Source organism: Motacilla alba, chromosome 12 (assembly GCF_015832195.1).
Source record: "Motacilla alba alba isolate MOTALB_02 chromosome 12, Motacilla_alba_V1.0_pri, whole genome shotgun sequence".
Classification (NCBI taxonomy): domain Eukaryota; kingdom Metazoa; phylum Chordata; class Aves; order Passeriformes; family Motacillidae; genus Motacilla; species Motacilla alba.
In genome coordinates this window covers 5,466,011-5,489,039 of record NC_052027.1, presented here as the reverse complement: position 1 = coordinate 5,489,039, position 23,029 = coordinate 5,466,011, and the positions used below count along the sequence as shown (strand labels likewise).

At 40.0% G+C, this 23,029-nt stretch overlaps 1 protein-coding gene across 1 annotated transcript in view; it reads right to left on the bottom strand.

Moving 5' to 3' along the window:
* The window catches only part of SUCLG2 (succinate-CoA ligase GDP-forming subunit beta), a 112,274-nt gene extending 93,105 nt beyond the window's left edge, over window positions 1-19,169 (bottom strand). The window contains exon 1 of the mRNA XM_038148932.1: window positions 17,399-19,169. Within this exon, the coding sequence (XP_038004860.1) occupies window positions 17,399-17,482 (84 nt within the window). The 5' untranslated portion in view covers window positions 17,483-19,169. The remainder of the gene's footprint in view (window positions 1-17,398) is intronic.
* Between the last annotated feature and the right edge of the window lie 3,860 nt (window positions 19,170-23,029).

Here is a 23,029-nt window from a genome sequence, read left to right as displayed (position 1 = left end):
ATGTTTTGGTTGCAATAAATCTGTATCTGAATTTATACAATCTTGAATCCCTACCCTCCAAACACAATTATACCAAGCATTCTCAAAAATCTCAGATGGGCTTCAAATGGACTAAATTCTTGGGCACCATAAACTTCTATGCATTCTACAGAATAAATCCACACACCAGACTGACAGTAAGATGCTAATGTACAAAGGTGCAGCCTCAAAACTCTATAGAGAAAAACCTACAAAGGTTTGAGAGAAAGCTATTTCCCATAGACAGTCTTCTACAGGCAGCCTTAATCCAACCCTTCCCCCTGAAAATTGTTAGAAGGAGACTTTAATCCAGCACAGAACACAACTCTGCCATCACATCTTTGTTTTACTCATTTTCCTGGTTTACAGCTGTTCCATTGCTTGCAGCAGCATCAAACAGCACTGTTGGATTTGCCAGTTCAGTTCCAGCTCTCAACAAAGACAGACTAAAGAATTAAATGGTAAATCAGCATCAGAACAATAATCTCAATGTGGAAGAGGGAATGGGGGTAGCAGCTGAAAGAGAACCTACAGCACAGGAAAGCAGTCTAGCTTTTAGTAATTTCTGTTAATTATCCTCATCACCTTCTATTCCCAACTTATCCCTCCTCGAATATTTTTATCTCTCCACACATTGGTCAGAAAACATATGAAAACACCAGAGATGTCTCAGATCTTTCCACGAAGCTCTGTCCCAGCTGACACCCACTATGTCCCAGAAGTTCAAGCTGTACCTGTGTTTTATCTCTCTCTTTATTGCAAGGTTGGGCTGGAGTACAAGGAGTAGATCCTGTCCCAGCAGCCTGTGAAGAAGAGACTGGAAGTTGTGTGCGGATTTTAGTAAACCCTGACTCCCTGTGTGACATCTCATCTTTCATCTTCATAAGATGACAGACAAAGAACCAGAAAATTTTCCACTGGTGGCATTTTTCTGTTATCCTTTCATATGGGAACTTTGTGTTGTGTATTGATGTACACACTGAAGATGCAGTGAAGATGCAGATCTTATTTGAGATTCAGATCTGCTTGGTAAATCAAAAGGTGTTGTTTATTTTCAAATCAAAAATAAGGTTTAAGGATAAAACAGTTTGTGAAACTAAGAAAAAATTACTAGCAGCACACAGAAAATAAAATATTGTTATTTAAAATAATAAAGCTTTAAAGAGGAATTAAATTCATCCTAATAAGAGATTTCTTAAGATTAAATTTCTAATGAAAGTGCTTATCAAAGAGATTAGTACACTTAAATAGAGCTCTTTTACAACTGATAACATTTCCTGAGAGCCTGACAACAACATCAAAAATCTCAAAGCTCAAGTAAGTGGAACAAAAGGCCTCAACTGAGCAGTAACATGAAGTGAGATGAAGGCAGAATTATTTATTCAAGTACAACTCCCAAACCAGATTTTCTCCTGCTGACTAGAATTATTTGGCATTTTCCAAAAGCACAAAATATTGGTTGGGGTTCACGTCTAATCTCCCTTCCCTTCGCCAATCTCCAGATTTTTATTACCAGTCAGAATCACACTAATGTAAACCAAAAGTATACAGAGTGAGGAGGATTTAGAAAATTACTGCTACTGGGAATTGTGTATTTTGTTCTGAACAAGCTTTTTGTCCAATGCTCCTTCTTTATAAAAGCAGAGACCATATTTGGTCCCACAGTATGATTAAATGAGTGGCACACACATCAAGAAATCAAATATTTCTTTTTGACCATCTTAACAAGGTCAGGTGTTGCAGAATTGTATCTGTCGTTTATTGACTACTGCTAGAAAAAAATTGATTCTTCATGTAACCTGCATAACCTCTTATTTACCACCTTTTTGTTTGGTGGGTTTTTTTTATAAAATGCTAAAGGTTCTGCACAAATAATGTATTTGGATTTGCATTATTCTTCCACTATTCCATTTGCCAATTCTTTAGGTGTCACACGACAAGAAAAAACTGTATTATTTAAATAATAAGGGCTAAAAAGTAGCAACAGTTAAAGCAGAGTGGAACTAAAAGTACATCTTATAGCAGAAATTTGCTTCAATATAAACAAAACAAAAAAAAAAAAAAACAAAAAAACCCCCCAAAAACAAAACACCAAACTCCCCCCAAAAACCCCCAAAGAGATTTAGAAAGCACTGCAACAGAGACATCATTGTTATGTATGCAGCATTAACTACTCTGATGTAAAACATCTTTCAGATGACCCAGGAGGTATCTTTTGAGCGCTTGCTTTTGGAAAAAGAAAACACACACACATAAAACCAGAAGAAACTGTCTCAACACATTCATCAAGAAGTTTGCAAGTTGCATGTTAACTACTTCAGCAAAACTCTGCTCAAAAAGAAATGTTCCATATAAGCACCAAAAAGCTTTGGAGCACCAGTAAACCCAAACTTCATCAGATTATGGCACTGATTATTTCTTACCTGAACCTATATGCTCAGGATAAGGTTTCCTCATTCTTTGGTCTCCCTGGTAAAACATCCAAGGCTGACTTTTTAAAAAGGAATAAATAGAATGGAAAGAATCACTTAAGTCTGCTCTTTAACAAGAATATGAAGAAGCTGTTGAAAGGAACAACTGAAAGGTCAAGCCTGACAAACAACTCAAGATTCCCTAAAAAAAACCTAAATATAAATACTTATTTTTTCTTGGTAAGACTCTACTTTTGTAAAATGCCAGATGATTCTAGCTTGGGGAAGAGAATCCAGTGCTAATCAACACTATTAAAGAAAACAAAACCACCACTAAGCAAATTTCTAGGATAATTGAACATCCCTTGACACACCTATATAATTTGAGCAGCTCTACTGTTTTCATTAGCATAGCTTAATGCATTTTATTGCATCACTGTTAAAAGGAAGACACACTCTAATATCCAACATTCCCTTTTCATTTACAGTATTAATGGAAGCCAGTATTAGTATCACAAAACAAAGATGGACTTTTAAAAGCACCTGGCAGTAAAGTTGGTCAAATAAATGCCCACTTCTTTCTTCCCCCTCTGCTGCTCCACAGAAGCCAAGTAGCTGTAACTGTGCTCATTGATCCTGTGCCAGTATGAAACAGCTCTAGCAACACAGATTAGCTCTGCATGAATGCAAATTATATGTCAAATATTTAAAGTATCAGGTTTTATTAACTTGGACTTTATAGTAATGGTTATATTGGAAATAAGTCAATTGGGAAGAAAAAACGTGGTGTTCGTGAGGAGGTGAGGAGATGTATTCTGTATCTGAAATTAAAAGGAGATGTATTTAGTGTATGTGATCAAAAATAAATGTCTGTCACCAAAAAATCTATTTGCTTAGCCAACACATTCTACAGCATTCCAGTTTATTCAATTTGTGCACTCTGCCCTGTAACACAATTCCAAGCACATATGAAGGAAAGCAGATACACAAAGATGACAGTAATGAAAGAGCAGACCATTCATCAATGTGAGGCATAAACCTTTATTATATTTATTGACATACAGTCTCTGTAATTGACAAAGATGTAGAATTTTCTCTCAAAAAGAAACCGTCAGAAATAAACTAAACTGAATACCCTCATATAAACCACTGCAGCTCCAGACACATTTTATTAGGTCATGTATTTAAAATATACCACATAGGCCACTGAAAATGAACTAAAGCACTTATTTCAGTTTGCTGGCAGTACCCACAAAATGAGTAAGTTAACGCAAGAAGGAACAAAAATTTAGCAAAACGGCACCACACTACACAGAAGTTTATCACAAATATAGTCATAAAATTCAAAAAATACGCTCTGTAGGGAAAGGAAGTCTTTGAAGGAGAACATAAAATGGAAAGAGGTAAGGCTGATGGGCTTTAAGCCATCCCATGAGCCACACCACACATCCCCTTCTCTCCAGAGATGGCCAACACTGCAAACCTGGGGGCACATTACGGACAACAGGACAGAAAATGTCCTTCCCAACTAATGTCTTCTTGGCTGCCACAAACCAGCAATTTTCATCTTCCAAAGCAGGAGCTAGCATCCAGGTCATGCTGTTTAAAAGCCACAGAGGAAACTGTGTTCCACGGCCATCCCAAATTGCCTGCTTTGGCTGGGATGCCAAATGGCAGCGGGGTCCCTTTGGTAGCAGCAGGTCCAGCAGCCTCATCCAACACTGAGCATTATGATCAAAGCCTCAATCTGGACCTCTGTGATATATTTATAAGGGATAACATTGATTCTGTGAGCTAGTTTAGGAAGAAGTCTTGAATATTTCCCTGACAAAAAACAGTTTTTATACTTTTGTTCACAGCAGTCAGGAATTCCTTATTTTTCAGTCTGTTTTAAAGCACCATAAGCAGACCAGGCCTTAAACAAGAGCATTTGGTTTTAAAATCCACAGGTACAGCTGAAGACCTTTTGACATTCCATTACTTTTTCCTACAAATGGGAATTCATTTTAACTGATTAAAACCCACACACAAACTCTAGTTAGCAGCTCTACGCCTTTGAGTTCCATATTTATTCTTGAAAATACAGCACACAAAATATCTTGGGCAGTAAAATACACAGAAAAAAATACCTATCACATTTCCCAGTTTTCTAAAGGCTAAGGCATTTTGATCAATAAACTGCAGGGTAATTTATTGTTTTATACCAATAAACTATATACTCAGTGTTCAGAACAAGTGAGATCTATCCATGCAACAAAGGTTTATGAAACCTAACTTCAAATAAAATAAAAAACACGCATGAAGTATGGCCCTACCTTTTGTTTAGTAAATCTGGCCTGCCTTTTCTGGTGGATAATTGCTACTATTCCTAACATCTATGTCTCTTTGAAACAAGATGCCTGTGTTAAATAACTAAATTGTTCTCTCCATATACTCACAAAATGTAGAAGAAAGAAATCGGGACTTGTTTATAAAAGGAGCTCACAGTTACTATAATTATTAGGATTGCTATTGTTAAATTGTTTAAAAAACAGACTCGAACAGTTGAGAGGGTGGCCAAGAGTTTGGAAAGCATAAATTTTAAGTATCCTAAGTTGAACAATTTCAGAGGAGTGAAACAAGCCACCACTTCTGCTCAGAAGCTCTCCTTCCTGAAAATGAGACTGCACTGCTGCAAGCCAAGCCTGGGGAAGACAGCACCAAACTACGTGCTCAAGAGCATCTCTCCTTCCAAAGCAATTACTCACATTCTCTGCTGTTCACTGTCCAAAACAGCAACACTCCAGAAGAACTTCAGAAATCTAGTTTGAAACAATCACAGGATTGTTTTTATTACTGTATGAGGTGTTTGTGTCACCATTCAGTTCTAGTCGTTGCAATCAAAACAAGTGCTTAGTTAAATCTTGCCCTGAATACTTTCCCACAGTTAAAGGACAAGCTAATTTCTCTTGTCACACACTGCAAGATTCTTTTTAAAGAGGAGCTGCTGCAAACCAGAGAGAGGAATCAGTGCATCACAGCAGGAAAAAAAAAAGGATGGTGACAAACATGAAAGAAACAAAGAGAAGAGCTTTGTTAAACTAGTAACATGTCATTTTTAGAGAAGGAATCTATTTTAACTGAAAAGCTAAAGAAGGTATATTTAGGGATCTCAACCTGTTTCGTTAAGAGAAACTACTTTTCTCCCATCATCAGGCAGCACTGATTATTTTAATAAAACCTAATAAAGCAAGGATTATCAACCACAGATTACCTACCTGAAGGTAACAAAGCACACTAAACCAATTGATGCCAGTTGACATCACTCATCTGTTGAAAAACAGGCAGTAACCAATTACTAACAGAACAATAATTTGTTTGTTTAATGAATATGCTAATTTACCGAACTCTCATTAGACAGATATGCAGGCAATATTGATGAGTTCCATAAGGCATTATAAAGTATGGCTGAATTATTTCAAAACAAATTAAAGCAGAAAATATTGTACACTGTTTAATGGAATAATAAAAGCCTGGTATCAAGTGAATCCTCTGGGTGAGCCCTCTGAAAAAGGCCCAAGTTCTCAGAAGTGCATGGACCAAACTTATAACAGTGTGAAAACCCATGATCCATCATCCATGTTTGGGTGTGGTCCCTGGAGAGGCTGCATCTGCCTGAAATGGACCTGAAGGCCCTTCAATAAATACAACAGCTTTTTACTTTCTTAATTTTGTCTGGTTTTAGGCAGTCCCAACAAGGCATCAGTAGCAGGAGGTGTTTAGGCCCCCCAGCAGGGAAACTGGAGAACTTTGCGTTTCCCACACAACCACCCACAGCACACCCACAGCACCTCTGTTACTAATAAATCCTAAGTAAAAGCTGGTTCATCTGCATCCACCTGCAGCACCTCTGTTACTAATAAATCCTAAGTAAAAGCTGGTTCATCTGCATTTAGTGCAATGCAATGCAGCCCTGGAAACAAAAGCAGTGATTAAATTTTCAATTCACAGTTAATTTTGCTTGTGTTGGGGCTGCATCTAGTTTCTCTTCTTCTCTCTTAATAATTTTAAGTTCCTAAATTAAGAAGGAAATAGAAATTGGTTTTTCACTCAAGAAAGGAATCACTACAAGCCATATCTGTCAATTTGTAATCATTTATTCATACACAATTTAAATGAGAAACAATATTAAGTTCTCCTTCAAATTTCAGTTTTACCAAAGGAGTTTTATTTCAATAATATCACAGAAATGAACAGAAATTTCTATCAAGTAAACACCTATAAAATATCCTCTACATAAGATGGCCATATAAGCCACATTTCTGCTTTTTAAGAAGAAAATACAAAGTTAGACACAAGGGACTGCAGCAGGTAACACTTTCAGGCAGAGTAGGAAGGTCTGACATTTTTGTGTAATACAAGACAGTTCAAAGTAGCAAGATCCTGCAGAAACCAATTATAAAAAGAACAGTTTCAGCCTCAACCTGAACAGCCTACCCAGAATGTTAAAATTAACCTGGGAAAGTGAATGATTTAACTAAAGAAATAAGCCTACTGGATTTGACCCCAAAGTCAAGTCATGAATCAAACTCCCTCACTCTCCCCCGATTTGCTCACTGAAGTGGGAGAACCTTCCCAAAACTCGCTCACTAGCTGAACTGCCAACTTTCCAAGGTAATTGAATCTAAAAATATGTGGCTCTAGTAAAGGTTTTTCACATTAAAATTAAAATGCCACCATTACTGGAGGGGTTTATACATTTCATTCACTACCTATTACCTCAAAATTAATTCATTAATAAATATATGAAATATTCATGAGAATTTACCTCTTCCACCTTTAAAACAATATTCCCTTCCACTAAAAGATATATTGAACTGCAATGACATATTAATCAATATTTATTAGGAAACATATAATGGTACTTCAACACCCCTCTTTATTTTTGACTCAGTGCTTTCTTTCCTCTCTCAATGGTGGAATCCCTCATCTGGGAGAGAGGAACGTCATGAGGGTGTCCATCAGTTCTGAAGTGGCTGGATGCTGGGGAGGTTCTCTTTGCTTTATTTAGCTCTTTCATTAAAGAACACCTAAAATTTTCCACAATGGCTCTAACAGCAAACAGCACAATTTTGCTGTGCTTTACCAAATGTCACAGAAACAGAAGAGGATTTCAGGAGACAGCACCCATCTCTTTCACAATTCTGAAATTTAGATTACAAAACCATATAGATTGGATTAAAAAACCAGAAGAATATCTATTCATGAACCCTTTAAACAAAACAAAACCATAGCAATATGCACACAAAAAGTGCAAAGTTTTTAGAAAGTTAGAAACATCTGTTATGTCTTGTGTATTTCACAGTATTGCAGATGAAATGGTAAGGATAATAAATGTACTCAGGGTGGAAGTAGGACTGAAAATCCTGACAGCATTCTTGACAAAATGTAATGACTCCATTACCAGTTCTGAATGTTCCTGCTCGCTGTCTACTGCAAGAAACCCTTTTACTTCAAGGGTTCCTGATTGCCTGCCCTACTCTGTCCTTTTGACTCGACCTTGAACCCCTCCCTGTCCTTCTAGGTTCAGTCTGATCGCAAACTGATTGATCCCAGGCTTTACCCCTGCCCTCTCCTGGACACGATGAGTGCGGTGTGATGTTCTCCCACTGCAGGGCTCAGTCGGTCATTAGCTCCAGAAAACACAAATGAAACTACACAATTCTCTTCCAATGTGCCTTTATATCTTCCAAGGTGCCTATATATGTACAAACTCAGCTTTCTGATTTATCCTTCTATTTACTTCTCATGCAAGGAAGCAGACACAAGAATGAACTTGAAGCAAGTCCTTCACTCATTGCAGATTTAAAGTCTCCAGTAACGATTACACTTTATAGACTTATTTACAGCTTGCTTACACTCAGGGATTTTGACAGCTATTCTGTAAATACACTCTCCTACCCACTAAGCTCCATTGTAAACTACCAGGAACAAGCACGGGGTCACACTTGAGCTCCTTCTGTCATTCTTATTCTCCTTATCTCACAAAACCAGAATCTGAGCCCACATCCTCGTGCTCTTCAAGGCAGATCCTAGCAGCCACCACCTGGATGATTCTTCTGGGTGTCTGCATGTATGGGTTTGTGAGGACTACAGTCCTCAAAAGTAAAAGAGGAGAGTGGTGGGAAGAGTGTTCTCTTGAACAGCAAGACCCTGACCTCTCTTCTCCATTTCCCACACCTTGTTCAGCAGCTGTTTCAGTCAGGCTGCTACAGACTGACCTGCAAATAAAGCAGGACATCACCAAACCCCTGACAACTGCATCCTGCTGCCCACCCAGGAGAGTTTCCAGGACTCTATTTATATGCAATCAGCAAAATAAATTTTCTGCAAATTAAGTGACAGCACCCTCGTGACCTTGAGAAGTTCTGGGATGCATTTTGGTTAGTGTGGACAGGCTGCCTGAGCAGGGCTGGACACACCCCAAGCCATGAACCTTTGCCTGAACAGTGACCCATTAGCAGCTTCCAAAAACCCTGACACTGGGCAGGTTCCTTATTCTGTGGGGTTACATGAAAACTGTCTGGTTCAAACAACATGCAGAAGGTCACCTCACAAACAGGATGTCACAAAACAAAGCTGGCAACACACCAAGCTGCCAGTGCCCTCAAAAAGCCAAACCATGCCCTCTGTCCTTACTGCAGAAATTTTTTCCAAGCATTTTTAAACCAAATGTCAGCCTAATAAAACAGAACTACTTATTGTATATCTACATATGCCCACAGAGCAAGCATGTCTCCAGAAGCTTTACACCTCTGGAATCTAATTTCAGAACCTTTGTTTGGGTAAAAGAAGAACATGAATTCCAAGATTCAATTTCTGCTTTTATCAATGTTCTCACCATCAGAAGTTCTGCTTTTCATTAGTAATTAATTTTAGTCAAATTATGTTCATTTTGCTTATTTCATACTTCAAAGCTTTAAGAGAAGCATACTTTCCTGACCTAAAAAGTCAGGCTTTGAAGTATCTGATGAAAATAAACTCACTACCATACACAACTGCACAATCAGTTGCAGAAACTACTGTAACACATTCCCTGCCTTGGCAAATGAAAGAAGATTGTTGGTGATATGCACAACACATTCAAAAAGTGAAATAAGCCATCTTCTCCAAATATTCTAAGTATCTTGAGGGGAAATTTTATATTTTTGTTCTGATCATAAATATGTTTAATTTCCTAATTTTTTTACAGGATTAAAATGATATTTTTATGCAACTATGAAGATATACTCTAAGCAGTAAACATAGCCAGAAAAAATAATTCTAAATTTATTGTACCACCAAACATGAGACAAAGTAGCCACTACCAATTTTTTCTTTCCTGCATGCAAATTCAGCTTTCTAAATTGTTACAAAACCCAAAGCATATTCAATAAGATTAACAGAAACATTTCTGCATTCATATCTCAAGTAATCATATCTATCAAAGAAGTGTTTCACGCCTACCATACCCTGGAAGAATGCTTTTCCAAGTGTTAGAAGTCACTGGTATTTTAAGAAAAACACCGATAAAATGCCAATTTAGACAGTTTGAGCTCCATTTTTCATCACAGAGAAAGAAATATGAAACATAATCACAGCTTTTTTGTTCCAGTTCTCTAATATTGAAGTCAAATCATGATAATTTCCACGCTACCTGACTATGTCATCACAGAATATGACTTTGAGCACTAGGCAACATAACACTTCCAAGCAACAAAAATGCAAATGCCCTTGGCAGTAAAATAAAGAAATACAGAAAAGTATCAAGAGAAACAGTGTCAGTGCATGCCTAAGTCACAGCTGATTTATTAAACCAGTCCAGAATGGTCTACATCAATTTCTTTCCTGGAAGCAGTAAGAAAAGACTGGTACCCACTTTTTGTTTCAGTCTGAATTAAAACTCTTTATTGTTGATAAGTCTTGGTTTTAATTAGACCATTTGACTTGGACTGACATGAAGCCAAACATTAAGAATATTTTTCCTTCCTTTGCTGGTAATTTCTTTATTAATATTTTTCCACTGTTTATACCTAATTATATAAATTCACTCTGCTGCCATTCTCAAATCTCAAAGCAAGCTTAGGACACTACAAAAAGCATCACTTCATCATCCTCAGAGACTTTGACCTAAAGCAGATTTCTGCATTTCAGACTGTATGGAGGGAGAGAAAGGTAAACTTTAATCCAGTGAAACAGCACTTCCAAGTCCAAAGGATGATGGCATTTACTCCAATGGTTAAGGAAACTGGGACTGTGCCCAGCCTTGTGTCTTGTATCTTATTGCAACCCATGCTGCAATACCCAGAAATAAACAACATTAGAATGAACAACAGCCACTGTTCTTCCCTCAGTCTCTCCCCAGATGGGCTGCCAGGGCCCTGATCAGTTCTTGCTCCCACATGTGAGGTTCAGCAGGGTCTCCTGTTGTCAGCTCCTCACACAGCTGCATTTGGAAATTATCAGAGCTCTCCAGAAACCTCTTGGAACTCCTGATATGTGTTCCCAGCCGTGCTGTCCCTCCAGCAGGACCTGGGGGGAATGAAGTCCTCGCCGAGGACAGGGCCTGCTGAGGCTCCCTCAGGGGTCTGCAGCTTCATCTGGTCCTTGCTGATGCAGGTGTCTGCAGCAGAAGTGCACACCAGCCCTCTGTCAGTGATGCTGGTGTGCCCCCAAATCCTGACCTGGGGGTTCCAGCTGGGTCATCAACCCTCCCTAGATGGAGCTCCAGCACTCCAGCTGCTCTGGAGTCACGTTCAATCATCTCACATCATGTTTAAAGCAAGCTCTAAATATTTGTTCCTCTACTTCCAAAATTTATGGTGTTACTTTAGACTATTTTAATCTGAGCCATTTAACTGAAAAACAAATCTAGACTGAAACTCTGCATGAAAGAATTCAATTAAATAGATTCACTGTTTCCAATGTGTTTGGAGTGACAGAATTGAAGACAATAGAAAATTTAAGGGAAAATACATTTTTATGCCATCTTCAAACCTTAGCAAGTACTATCTTGACAATGAAAAGGATATGGTTCCTTTTAATAGGCCTTTCATCTTTAATTATCATGAATAGGTCTGTGTTTTACCTATACCCATCAGTGTTATGTACAATGGACACATAGAACTCCTCCAATAATTGGAATTTCCCTGACATTTTTATACCAATACTCTGTATGAACAGCTCTTTTTTTTTTTTTACACAAGGCAGTAACTGCTTTCTTGGCTGACACGAAATTATCAGATGCCAAATTAAACTGTCCTTTTGTCCACAGATCCTTCAGAGGAAGATATCAAAAGATGATGAAGTGTTCCATTAGTAATCTGTGTCTGGTTTTTAATTTGCAGTTTCATATTTTTCAGTCAAAAGTCTTGGACAAGCAGGCAAACCTAGCAAACATGATCAAAACTGTCACTTAATTTTTCACTCCTCCTGACAATCCTTACAAAACTTTTGCATCTCATGAAGAATTTAGGTGGACAAGAGTTAAGACATCAAAGGTAAACTACAGTACGAATGATTTTCTCTCCTCTTGACACAAACTGAGGCTGATTCTCACAGCTTACATTGCTCAGACTCCAACCCAACCCAGACTGTGATTCTACAACACACAAATTAAAGACAAACAGGGCAGACATAAATTGATCAGTCACCAAGTACTACTCATGTGCAAGGCAAGTAAACACAAATGAATAATAATGCATCACAAAACATGCTTAAAAGTCTTTTCTTAAATGAAACAGTCTTTGAGTTAAACATCCCAACCCACATTCAAGCCCAACAGGGCTGTGAGTGCCTAAAGCTTCATGATTTTGGACTCAAAGCTGCTAAACTCTCAGATCATCACAGGAACAAAATAAAATCTAATTCAATTTTGGGATACAGAGTCTTATAGTTTAGGGAAAGCCATTAGCAATTAGGAAGAAACCAGAGAGAGGGCAGGAAGAAAAAAGCTCATGGGTAAACGTGCTCAAAGCAGCACCTTTTAAACAAAACAAAACTTGCATTTATTGAATGTATTTTGTGCTATCAGTATAAATTGTTGACTGAAGAATTAAAAAAGATGTTCCAACAAGTAAGTGGAAAAACAGCAAGTCTTTAAATTCCTTCACAGTTGACATTTAGCCACTAATTATACAAAAACATCACCATCAGCATAATAGCACAAACAAACCACAACACCAATCTTCATTACCACATTAAAGGATGGCTTCAGCTTGCAGTTCAGAATCTGTTTTAAGTCTCACTTGTACAACAAAGAATTCAGCAGCACAGCAAAACTCCACTATTATATCTTAACTCCTATTTGTTTCATACCCACTCCTGCTGTTATCTAGTTAAAATAAAACCAATAGCTACTAATCATGGATCAACGTTTAATAACCAGTTCCAAAGCTACTGTCATATGCAGTAGGACAGGTAATATGACTTCTCTGTCCTGTGTTTTATTCAAGTGCTATGGAAGAAATAAGCTAAGTCACAGACAGTTAGAAACTGCTTTTAGAGTATTAGAGGAGGAAACTTTCTGGAGAAAACCCTCAGAGAATGTGCTCGAGTCTGTAGATGATAGTTACAGTCACAAATATGCACAGAAAAATTGGACTGGTCAAGGCAATAATGAGCTGAGCTACTCACTACAGGTGTGGCCAACAATAAAAATTATGTCAGTTGAAATTAAGTCACTTTGGAATGAGTGAGTCCCCAAAACAGGGAGGGAGACAACCTCATCTCTGTACATTAAATGAGGACATTGCCCATTTTTGTGAAAATGAACCTTCCAAACAAGAGAAAGAATAAAATAGCAGAGAAATGAACTACTTCTAAGAAACAACTATACCCCAACTGTGTCTAAACCTTCATCTCACTTCTCTGTATTCCCAAAAGAACCTGAGCAGCTTCACACATTTCAGATAAAATCCCTGCTGGCAGTCATCAGCCAGATAGACCAAATGAAAGGTGACTTTAAAAAAAAATTAAAAAAAAAAAAAAAAGGGAAAACTACCCCATACATTGACATTTCCAGAGAAAAACAGGAGGAAACAATCACTCAGATAACTGTAAAGAAAATACAGTTTGTCTATTGACACTTTATCTAGTTCCTCAGGAGGCAGATCAATGAAAAAACCCACTTGTTTTTATATAAAAAAACTCCAACCAATCCTAAACATACCCAAGGAATGCAAGGAGTCTCTGGATAAACTGGTTGGAAGTTCAGATGGAGGGTCAGGAAAAAGGATTTATTCAGAGCCAGGTTTAAAACCACAGGTGTGGCTAATTCTCCATCTAATGTCATACTCACAAAGGCTTTTTCTTCTTACCTAATTAGCTCCATCCCCTGATTATACCTCCAGGAGGTACAAAGGAAGGTAAATCAATGCACCAAAGTGCAGCTTTTCTGCTTCAAGACAGAGCTGTGAGTATCTGTGTCAGAGCCAGTTTGCTCCCAGGGTAGAAGTTCCACTAGTAGAAAACTAACTGGGGGAAAAAAAAATTTAAAAAAATCATCACAGTCTGAGGTTATATTTATGTTTTCATTTCCTTTTTCATCTCAAAATAGGATTCAATAACCATGTGTTTAATGGAACTGCCGGGGAGGAGTGGGCCAAACATCTGCTCCACTTTGGCATTTCAGTTTTGTCTAGAGTTTGAAGAGGGCTTTCCTGTCATTTGGATGAGGTGCCTGTAGAAAAAGCTGTTTGTGAAAGTCTGTAGGCTCATGTATTTCCTGCCTCTAAATGTAAAACCTTGAAAATATAGCAAAACTGCCAACCAGAAAGAGCCAAATAGGGAAGCAGTCCAAAGAAATTTTCAAGAACACCAAAGAAAACTAAGAAAAAAAGAAGAATTCAACACTGAAGTAGCTTCTAAAGCCATGAATTGAAAAGTTTTTTTCAGTAATGTTTTGTGTCACATGGAGGATCAGCTATCACAGCTGATAGTTTCTAGGAAAAGGCAGAACTTTCTCTGCTCGACATTAATGAGGTTTTACAGATATACAAGTCTAGGAACTGAAGGCATCTGCAGTGAGCAACCTTGCAGTTCCCTATTTGTAACTTCTATAGATCCCAGTAAATTTTAGAACAGAAATCTTTTGTTTCATTTCCTCTTCCCCTCCTTCCTTTTTTTTTTTTTTTTAATGTTTTCAATGCATGTGGAATCTGGATGTGTTCTGGAAGGACTGAGGCCCATTTTGAAGGCTGGGATAGGGCTCATAATGCACCAACCAACCTGCTCACCCTATTAGAATACTGGAGAGTTACCTTAAGCACTTTTTTTTTTTATGATTCTGATTTAATTGTTCCTCATTTATATTCATCGCTGAATTTCACTGCATCTGAAGCTATTTTGAATGCACAGCATTCTCCCAAAGGGCCCAATCCAACTCCCATTCAAATAAACAGCCTTCAATGGAGCCTATTTGTTGCCAGCCAACAAGATTGAATTCTGCTGCCGAGTGGTCCCCGGAGCGTTTGTCACAGCTCTTAACAAATATTGCTCCAGCAAGAGCAGGCCTGAATGCTCCTGTCCACATGCACTGCAGACAACTCAAACCTATCTTTTATCTTCTTGAAACGTTTGGTCGGATTTAAAACTCCAGCAGCACAAAGAATTGAATCTACCAAAAATATAAACAGAACAAGGAGTAAAAAAAATGCTTAACAGTTATAAAAAAGTAAAGGGAAAGCAAAAGGATGATAAAATAATTTCATATTATAGGATTAACTACCATTTACTCCACCCCTAAAATGAAGCTACACAGGAAAATGCGTGCAGATTACAATGACAGCATATAATCAATTTCACAGCTACAGTTTTGAAATAGTAAGAAATTTTGCAACAAAGTGTAGAAACACCACTCCAACAGTAAGTCATAAGGGCTATGAGGAAAGATTCTAAATCTCACATAGACATTTAGACCAAAACAACAAAGCTGGAGACTGATATTTCTTGATCACATTCGCACCATATGGAAGACCCTCATCTGTGAAAGAAACACTGTGATGGGCTTTGAGGACAGGTTTTGGTGGTTCGTGCTAAATAAAGTAACAGTGTAACTTCTCATCTGAGCAACAGAATGAATGATACAAATGAGAAAAACCTTCAATGGAAGGGCTCTTACTCTCAAATCCTTTATCCTATTTTCTAGCACAGAAATCCAGACTCTGGCTGATCAACTCATTTGTAGCCTAAAGTCTGAGACAGTGGAAGATTAGGAGACTGTTTAGATGGGAATTCTATTATGCAACATTGCCAAATTGAAGAGCTTTATAAAGGAAAGTGGTTTGCTTTGAAGTTAAGAACTTGATTTGTTGTTATACAGTATTGATGTGGTTCTTGAAAATAGCCTACTTGGAAAACACAGGTCTTGGGAGATGCTCTCAGTATCTGGCAGAGTGCAGAAACAGAATAACAAAATGTGATTTATAACACAAGCTCAACAGCTCTAGTTCAAAACTAATGCACAAAAAAGGGTTGTTTTTTTTAAAAGTTGGCCACCTTGATATCCTAAGAATACTCTTGAGAATGTGAGCTGATACCCAGTTATTTCAGTGGGGTAATTTACAGAGTGCCTTCATGCTTTGAGAGATGACCGAATAGACCATGAGCTCCTAATTTCCACCTATATCTCACTGCAGCACTAGATAAAGACAGGGCTTGAAACCAATCAAAGCACTGCAACCAGAACACCTCCTAAGTTCACACCAAGATGACTCTTTTCAGGCAATGCTCCATACTCCAGCCTTTCCAAGCCCTACAAGAACAGGGACGTTACCTCCAAATTCCTTATTGCAGACTCACCTAAGCCTTGATGGCAGGAACACATCTTCTGCCATACAATGCATATTCCCCAAACATTGTTGTGACGGACAGCATCGCCCATTCACACTAAAGAGATTAAATCTGTACAAATACAGATAAATGTATATAGATATCATTGTGTGTGTATATCCACACATAAACAGTCTCCCTGTCTATGTGTGTATACGTGAAACCGACGAATGCTAAATCAACAAATCAATTGCACTGAGTTCTCAAATACTGTAGCCAGCATTCAAATAGGAAAGTTGGGCATAAAATATTTCAGATTTACAACCTCCTTCAGGTTAAAAGATAAACCAAACAGCCGCAGTTGTGCAACACAAATTAAGCACCAACAGCACCCTTTACCCCAGAGCGCTGCACCTGCAGCCAGGAGCACTCCCAGCAGCGGCACCTGCGGACAGAACCGGACACAAACACGCTTTGTTTGCTCCAGAGGCTTTTGCTTCGGAGAAAACATTTATGCTCAGAAGTGTGGGCCAAAGTAAGATTCTCACGCAGCTGCTCATGATGAAAAGGTAAAATAACGGGAGTTGCCAAAGGCACCAGGGCTGTCTAGAATGTGCGTATCTCATTTTACCTCGGCACGGCTGCTGTCGAGGTGAATAATGAACTCCTGCTACACCTCAAGAGAGCCCCTGAGCCCTTCCAGGAAGCTGATCTACTCTTTGCCACCGCTCTGGTGAGGTTCAGGACCACCGGGAAGCCTGAGCTAGGAGGGATTTTCCCAGGAGAGCACAACCAGGCATCTTCACCCCAGCGTGACCTCAGCCAGCCGCACAGAGCCAAACCAACGCGATGCTGCCGCCCGAAACGCGTTCAGACAAACGCTATCGCTTCGTGCACAGCGTCACCCAGCTCTGCTGCTGAAATAATTCAGACTTCTGGCAGGTGTGGGGGGAGCGAGGCGCTCCCGGCCAGCTTTGGTCTGCCCAGCCTTGAGCCGCCACAGCTTCGCCCCGACCCCGGCGCATCCTGCAGCCCGAGCATCGCAGGCAGCGGGAGCACAAACCAGACACGGGGCGGGGAGGCTGCGAGCGGAGCCGCGCCGGCCGCGGGGCTCAGGCGGGCACGGCGGGCGGGGCGGAGGCTGCCGGGCTCGGGCTCGGGCGCCGGGCTCGCTCACTCACCGGGAATTGGGGCCGCAGGCGGGCGGATCGCAGGGCCAGGTCCCGCAGCACGGCCCCCGCCTGCCCGGCCAAGGGCGCCGCCATCTTCCCCGCTGTCCCCGCCCTGCCCCGCGCCCCGGGCGGAAGCCCCGGCGGAGGCGGAGAGGGGCCGGGCGGGGCCCCGGGAGCGCCGTGAGGGGCTGCGGGAGGCCGGGGCGGCGGGGAGCGGCGTAGGCCCCTGTGAGCGAGGATACGTTATCTATCTGACTAGGAAACGCGAGGGAGTTGTGCCTTGTTCAGCCTCGAGAAGAGACCACCGAGAGGCGATTTCGTTAATGTGTGCAACTGTCTAAAGGTTTCCAGAAGATGGACCGGGCTCCGCTCGGTGGTGCGCAGCGATACGACAAAGAGGCACTGGACAGGAGCTGATGCCCAGGAAGTTTCGCCTGAACGTGAAGAACTTCCTCGCTGAACACTGACCGAGCACGGGACAGATTGCATAGGGACGGTGTGGAGCCTGCCTCGCTGGGGATGCTCCGGAGCTGTGCCCTGTGCTCTGGGGTGACTCGGCTTGAGCAGGGAGGCTGGACCAGAGGAGCCGCTGTGGTCCCTTCCAGCCCTACCCGTGAAAGTGTGTTTGAGATGAGTGCGCCCAGCACGGCTGGGTTTGGGACTGGGGCCCAGTGCGGTGGCCGGAGCAGGAAGGGCTCTGAGGAGAAGGCAGTGCCTGGGAGCATGCAGGCAGCGATGAGCGCAGTGCCTGGGAAGCGTGAGGTGCCAGCCTTGCACTGCTGGAGGCTGTTCCGACTTCTTTTTTCATGACTAAAAGGTCTTTTGTTTTTTGTTAAGAAATATCAAATTATCCCAATCTAATAAACCCTAATAAGGCCTCAGGGAATCCAGCTGACTCTTCATAGGCACTTTAATCTGAGCTCCATAAAATGCCTCTCTTCTTCATCCACAGGTAAAATGTGTCAGTGTCAGGTTTAACATTAGGAGAATTTTTTTTCACTAAAAGGGTTGTCAGGTGTTACAGTCAGCTGCCCAGGGCAGTGGTGGAGTCACCATCTCTGGAGGTTTTTAACAAAGGACTGGATGTGGCATTGGTGATGTGCTCTACTTGACAAAGTGGTGATTGGTCCCAGGTTGGACTTGAATATCTCAGTGATCTGCTCCAACCTAAACAAATCTGAAACCTGTGAGTGAATGCCAAACCTGAGACACTAAACTCAGGCCCTCTTGGGGGATGGAGCAGAAGAGCAAAGACCATAAAGCTTTATGTCCATCACATGGACTTAAAATCTGGCATGAGTTCACAGTCTGAGCAGAGGTTTCATGAAAGTGAGTCCCAGCAGCCAGATTTGTGAAGATTGTTCCATCCATCAGGAATGACTTAGGGCTGGTGTGGACACAGGTGTACCATGTCTACAGTCTGAAGTAAACTCAACAGTCAGATGGCCTGGGCTTTGCAGATACACTTGCTGTGTGCCTCAGTTGAGCATTTCCTTGTCTGTTTCTGTTAGTGCACACTTTGGATGATCCACCTATGAGTAATAGAGAGTTAACCAAATAGCTCACACAAATTGTCCATTTACAATCATGGTTTGAAAAAAAAAATGCTAAAATTGAGCAGTGGCTGAGATACCCTTGCAATTTTACAACAGTTCATATTAAATTCACCTATATTAAAGCATGCAGAGTTAGCATTATATGGAGGCATTATTTATGCTGAACATTATTTATTCAGTGGTTTATGATGAAATAGTTGGATAAACACTTAAATCCTCATCTTCCAGTCCAGGATGTGAGTGGGAACAAAGGAAAATGCTCCTGTCATGGCTTAGAACTTACACTCCCAAACATGTTTTTTAAAAAATCAGGACTGAACAACTCCTTTATTGGACTTTAATCAGCAAATAAATTACATGTCTAATAGAGAAAAAAATTTACAATTTCAAAAAAACTGAGGTGTTAGAAAAATCTGAAATTGAACACTTTTGTCTTTGTCATGCCAATTTAAGTAATGTAATATGTTTCAATAAAGAATCTGGAGATGCTATTTTTGATAGCATTGAGCAATAATGTATGGTACCAGTATTAACCCAGGTATTACTGTGTGCTTGTTCTTTCAGAATATTATATACTGACTTAGGTATTATGATGGAGGAACTATAATTTCATTTTTAGTTTCATGACTGTGGTTCAGTAAGCACGGCGCTCCCTATTCATACAGACTATTATGGCTGTCTGCATTAGGTTTATATATATAGCAGGTATATAAGCTTTCAGATAATGTCTGTGAATTGCATGCAAGGCTATCATTTAATGCTGTGAGGAGCATTTTCACTGCTTAATATAAATAATGCAGAACCTGCTTATTTTTTTTTTATTGTTTAGATTTAGTGGAAAACCACTGCACAGTGTGGAGTAGTCACTAAGACATTTTTTTTTTTTTGTATCTCCATTGCATAACATACCTGACCTTTGAAGTATGAGGAGAAAAGGTAAAGAGATTCATTGTCTTCACATCCAGTTTCCTTCTAGGTATGTTTGAGCCAAAGCAAATTTAGATGAAAGAGGTCTCTGAAGCAATTAGAGCAACCAAGAGCCAGAATTTTTGGATCATGGAGTACAGGATGTGTTGGTGTGTTAGAGGAGGGACAAATTACGAATTATTGTTGGGGAACACACTTGAAATGCAGGAATTTGGGAGCAGCTGAGGAGTAGTCTCAACACACCATCCTCACAAATAAGGAGCGGGGGGGGGGAAGTGAAGTGCAAAATGAAAAAGGATAGAAGGAGAGGCTGGTTTCAAAGGTCATTCCTTCTACATTTCCAGACATTCCTCCCTGTATCTCTCATGGTTAAGCAGCTTCTGAGTGTGCTTCTGTTCTGTCTTCCCCAGAATACACAAAAGGCTGGATTGTAGCTAAGTTTTTAGCAGTGGCCTATTTAATGCAAAACAACCAGTAATGGTTTTGCAATTAAGTTTAAAAAAGAACATTGTGTAAGGTTTATACCTCTTTAGAAGTTATCCTTAAGGCGAAATGGTTGATAGTGTTCAAGTGAAAACATTTAAAGACAAAAGAAATCACCTTATCACAGGTAAAGCACAATTCTAAGTGTTTTTGCAATGACATTGTATATTCATTTTCTCATCTGTGCAGATTACCTCCCAAACCACTGGTTTTTTTATTTTATAATGTGTTGCTCTAGCTGGGTTTTGGTGGGTTGTAGTTTCATTTCAGGGTGCTGGAACCAGGGGGCTGAAAGGCATTTCCTTATCCGCACATTGCCTTGCAATTGTCCTGATGTTAACTGCAGAACTTGAGCATCACATTCACATGGATTTCATAGGGAATAAGTTTATAATAAATAAGTTTATTTGACAGATACCCCACACACAGCATCCTCAAGAGTAACAAGTGAGGGTAATAAAGCTGCAGCAAACTCCCTAAAACAGTGCCACTGTAGGTGGCTGAGGAACAGGAAACAAGATCATAGGGTGAGTCTGGCAGTGCCACTGCAGAGCATGAGTCCTGATGCTCAAGCACCTCTCAGATTATAATGCTCTCCCAGTCATTCACTATTTCTCATTCCCTTTCTCTGTTCAAATATTAAACCAAAAAGAAAAACATGTGGTAAGTGGTAAATACACCAATGGGTGGAGGAAGGATAACAAAGGATTAAAATAACAATGTTTGGGTCTAAAAAGAAGGATGAAAATAAGGAATGAAAAATAGTGTATTAGAATTGGAAATTCTCCCCTAGGTCACCGAGTTCAGTCGCTGCATACAGCCACAAATTTCCCATTCATTAGAATATTATTGAAATGTACTTGAAGGTATCCTGGAAGGAAGCAGGGTGGGGTGGTTTTGGCTAGGTAGGATCAACCATCCTGGTTTCTCTGCCTGCAGTGACATAGGAGCTCTGTGTGCTGCTGCATCACCAGGCTGTGCATGTAAGTATCAGCCTGCCCTTTTCATTTTCAGATTGGCTGCACCTCTGCTGTACACAGTGGAACTTGTGTGTGGCTCAGACTGAAGGAACCAAGTGAAGCCTTGGAACAGCCTTTGCATCTTCTGCTCAATGCTGTGGGAAGCCAGGGCGCTGCATTTTAACCCTGTGTGATGAGTGTGACTTGAAAAGTGAAAATAAGTGTCTAAAACAGAGAAAACTTTAAATAATAACATGGAATAAAAAGTAGTGGAATAATCAACTTTAAAAAGATTTATAGCAAGAGAGACAACAGCAGGCATAGCAATAGGAACAATAATGGTCCACCTTTTTTGCTATCTAACCATCTGACTATAAAAACAAAACAATAGAAGTGATGCATCAGGTTACAGGAGAGCTACTGTTACCTCTTGCCAGTGGCCTGCTGTATAATGAGGCAGACAGGGGAGTTCAGGTTTCTCAGCAGAGATAGACTGTAGGTCTATAACACTCAGTTCCAACAATGCTGAGGACCCTGATATTGAGGGTAGAAAGACGATTTTATTGAACTTCTGTCAGAGACGATACAGGACTGTGAATACAAAAAGTGTAAAGATCTGAGCTGTGGGATACAGCCAAAACAACCTCTCGGAGTCTAGACCTCTTTGATAAGATGCCACTGTACCCTTACAAAGTCTTTGCATTCCCTAAAAAATGCCGTGAATCTAAATTCAGGAAAGAAATGTCTAACAGTCTTTAAAAAAAAGAAAGCTAAATTTACTTGGGGGAAGGAATGGAGGTTAGAGTAGCTGCAAAACAGTGAGGTAATGAAAAGACAGCCCCTGTTGTGTCTGCTGAGCAACTCAGTTTATTCTGTAGAAAACCATTCCAAAAAAGAATTAGATTTATTCAATATGAAGCAAAATCTTGACCAGATCAATAATCTTCTGTACATTGTATTTAAAAACATATTTAGCAGCAAGGCATTATATTTAGAAACATTCCTATCAGCAAGCTCTCTGGAGGATCCAGGAAAGTTCTCAGTTGAAGAGTTTGCTGAGGCAGTCAAATGTGGAACATCCACATCCACCCTGGTGGCTGACAGGAATCTGTGAATTGCAGGTAAGCCATGCAGTAAAGTTCTTTAACTCTTTCCCAGCAGGGCTGCAATTCCCATATGGAAGAATAAAGGCAAGATGGCACTGCCATAAGAGAAATTACTTGGATGCTGATAGAAAAAGCTTTGCTTTACGGTGTTCTGTGTGTCCTGCACAGTTATCTGCAAACAGGTGAGCATTTTCCAGGAATGAAACCTGGTTACAGCTTGAGACTGTTGAAGGCTGTGGCTAAAAAAGCATTGTTTGCCCTTACCAAGGGGAGGCTGGGCAAATCAGGAAAGCTATAGGTGTTCCCATCACAGCTAATCCATGTTTTAATTCACAGGTTGCAAAATACCTTGTTGCCTCAACCTGTTACAGGGTTTGAAATTGTCTATTGTAATTAATTTCCAAACCAGTAAGGTGAAAGTGCTGCTAATATGTGAGGGGTAATTTTTTCCTGATGAATTTTATGGATTGCAGAGGCAGGGAAATTGATTTTTTTTTTTTGCCAAATGAAGTATTGATCTAAAAGAAGCTTACTATGCTACCTAGTTTGGGGTCATAGGGTACTATTTCTGTGGATTTTGTAGATTGCATGCTGTGTTTTCCTATTTCA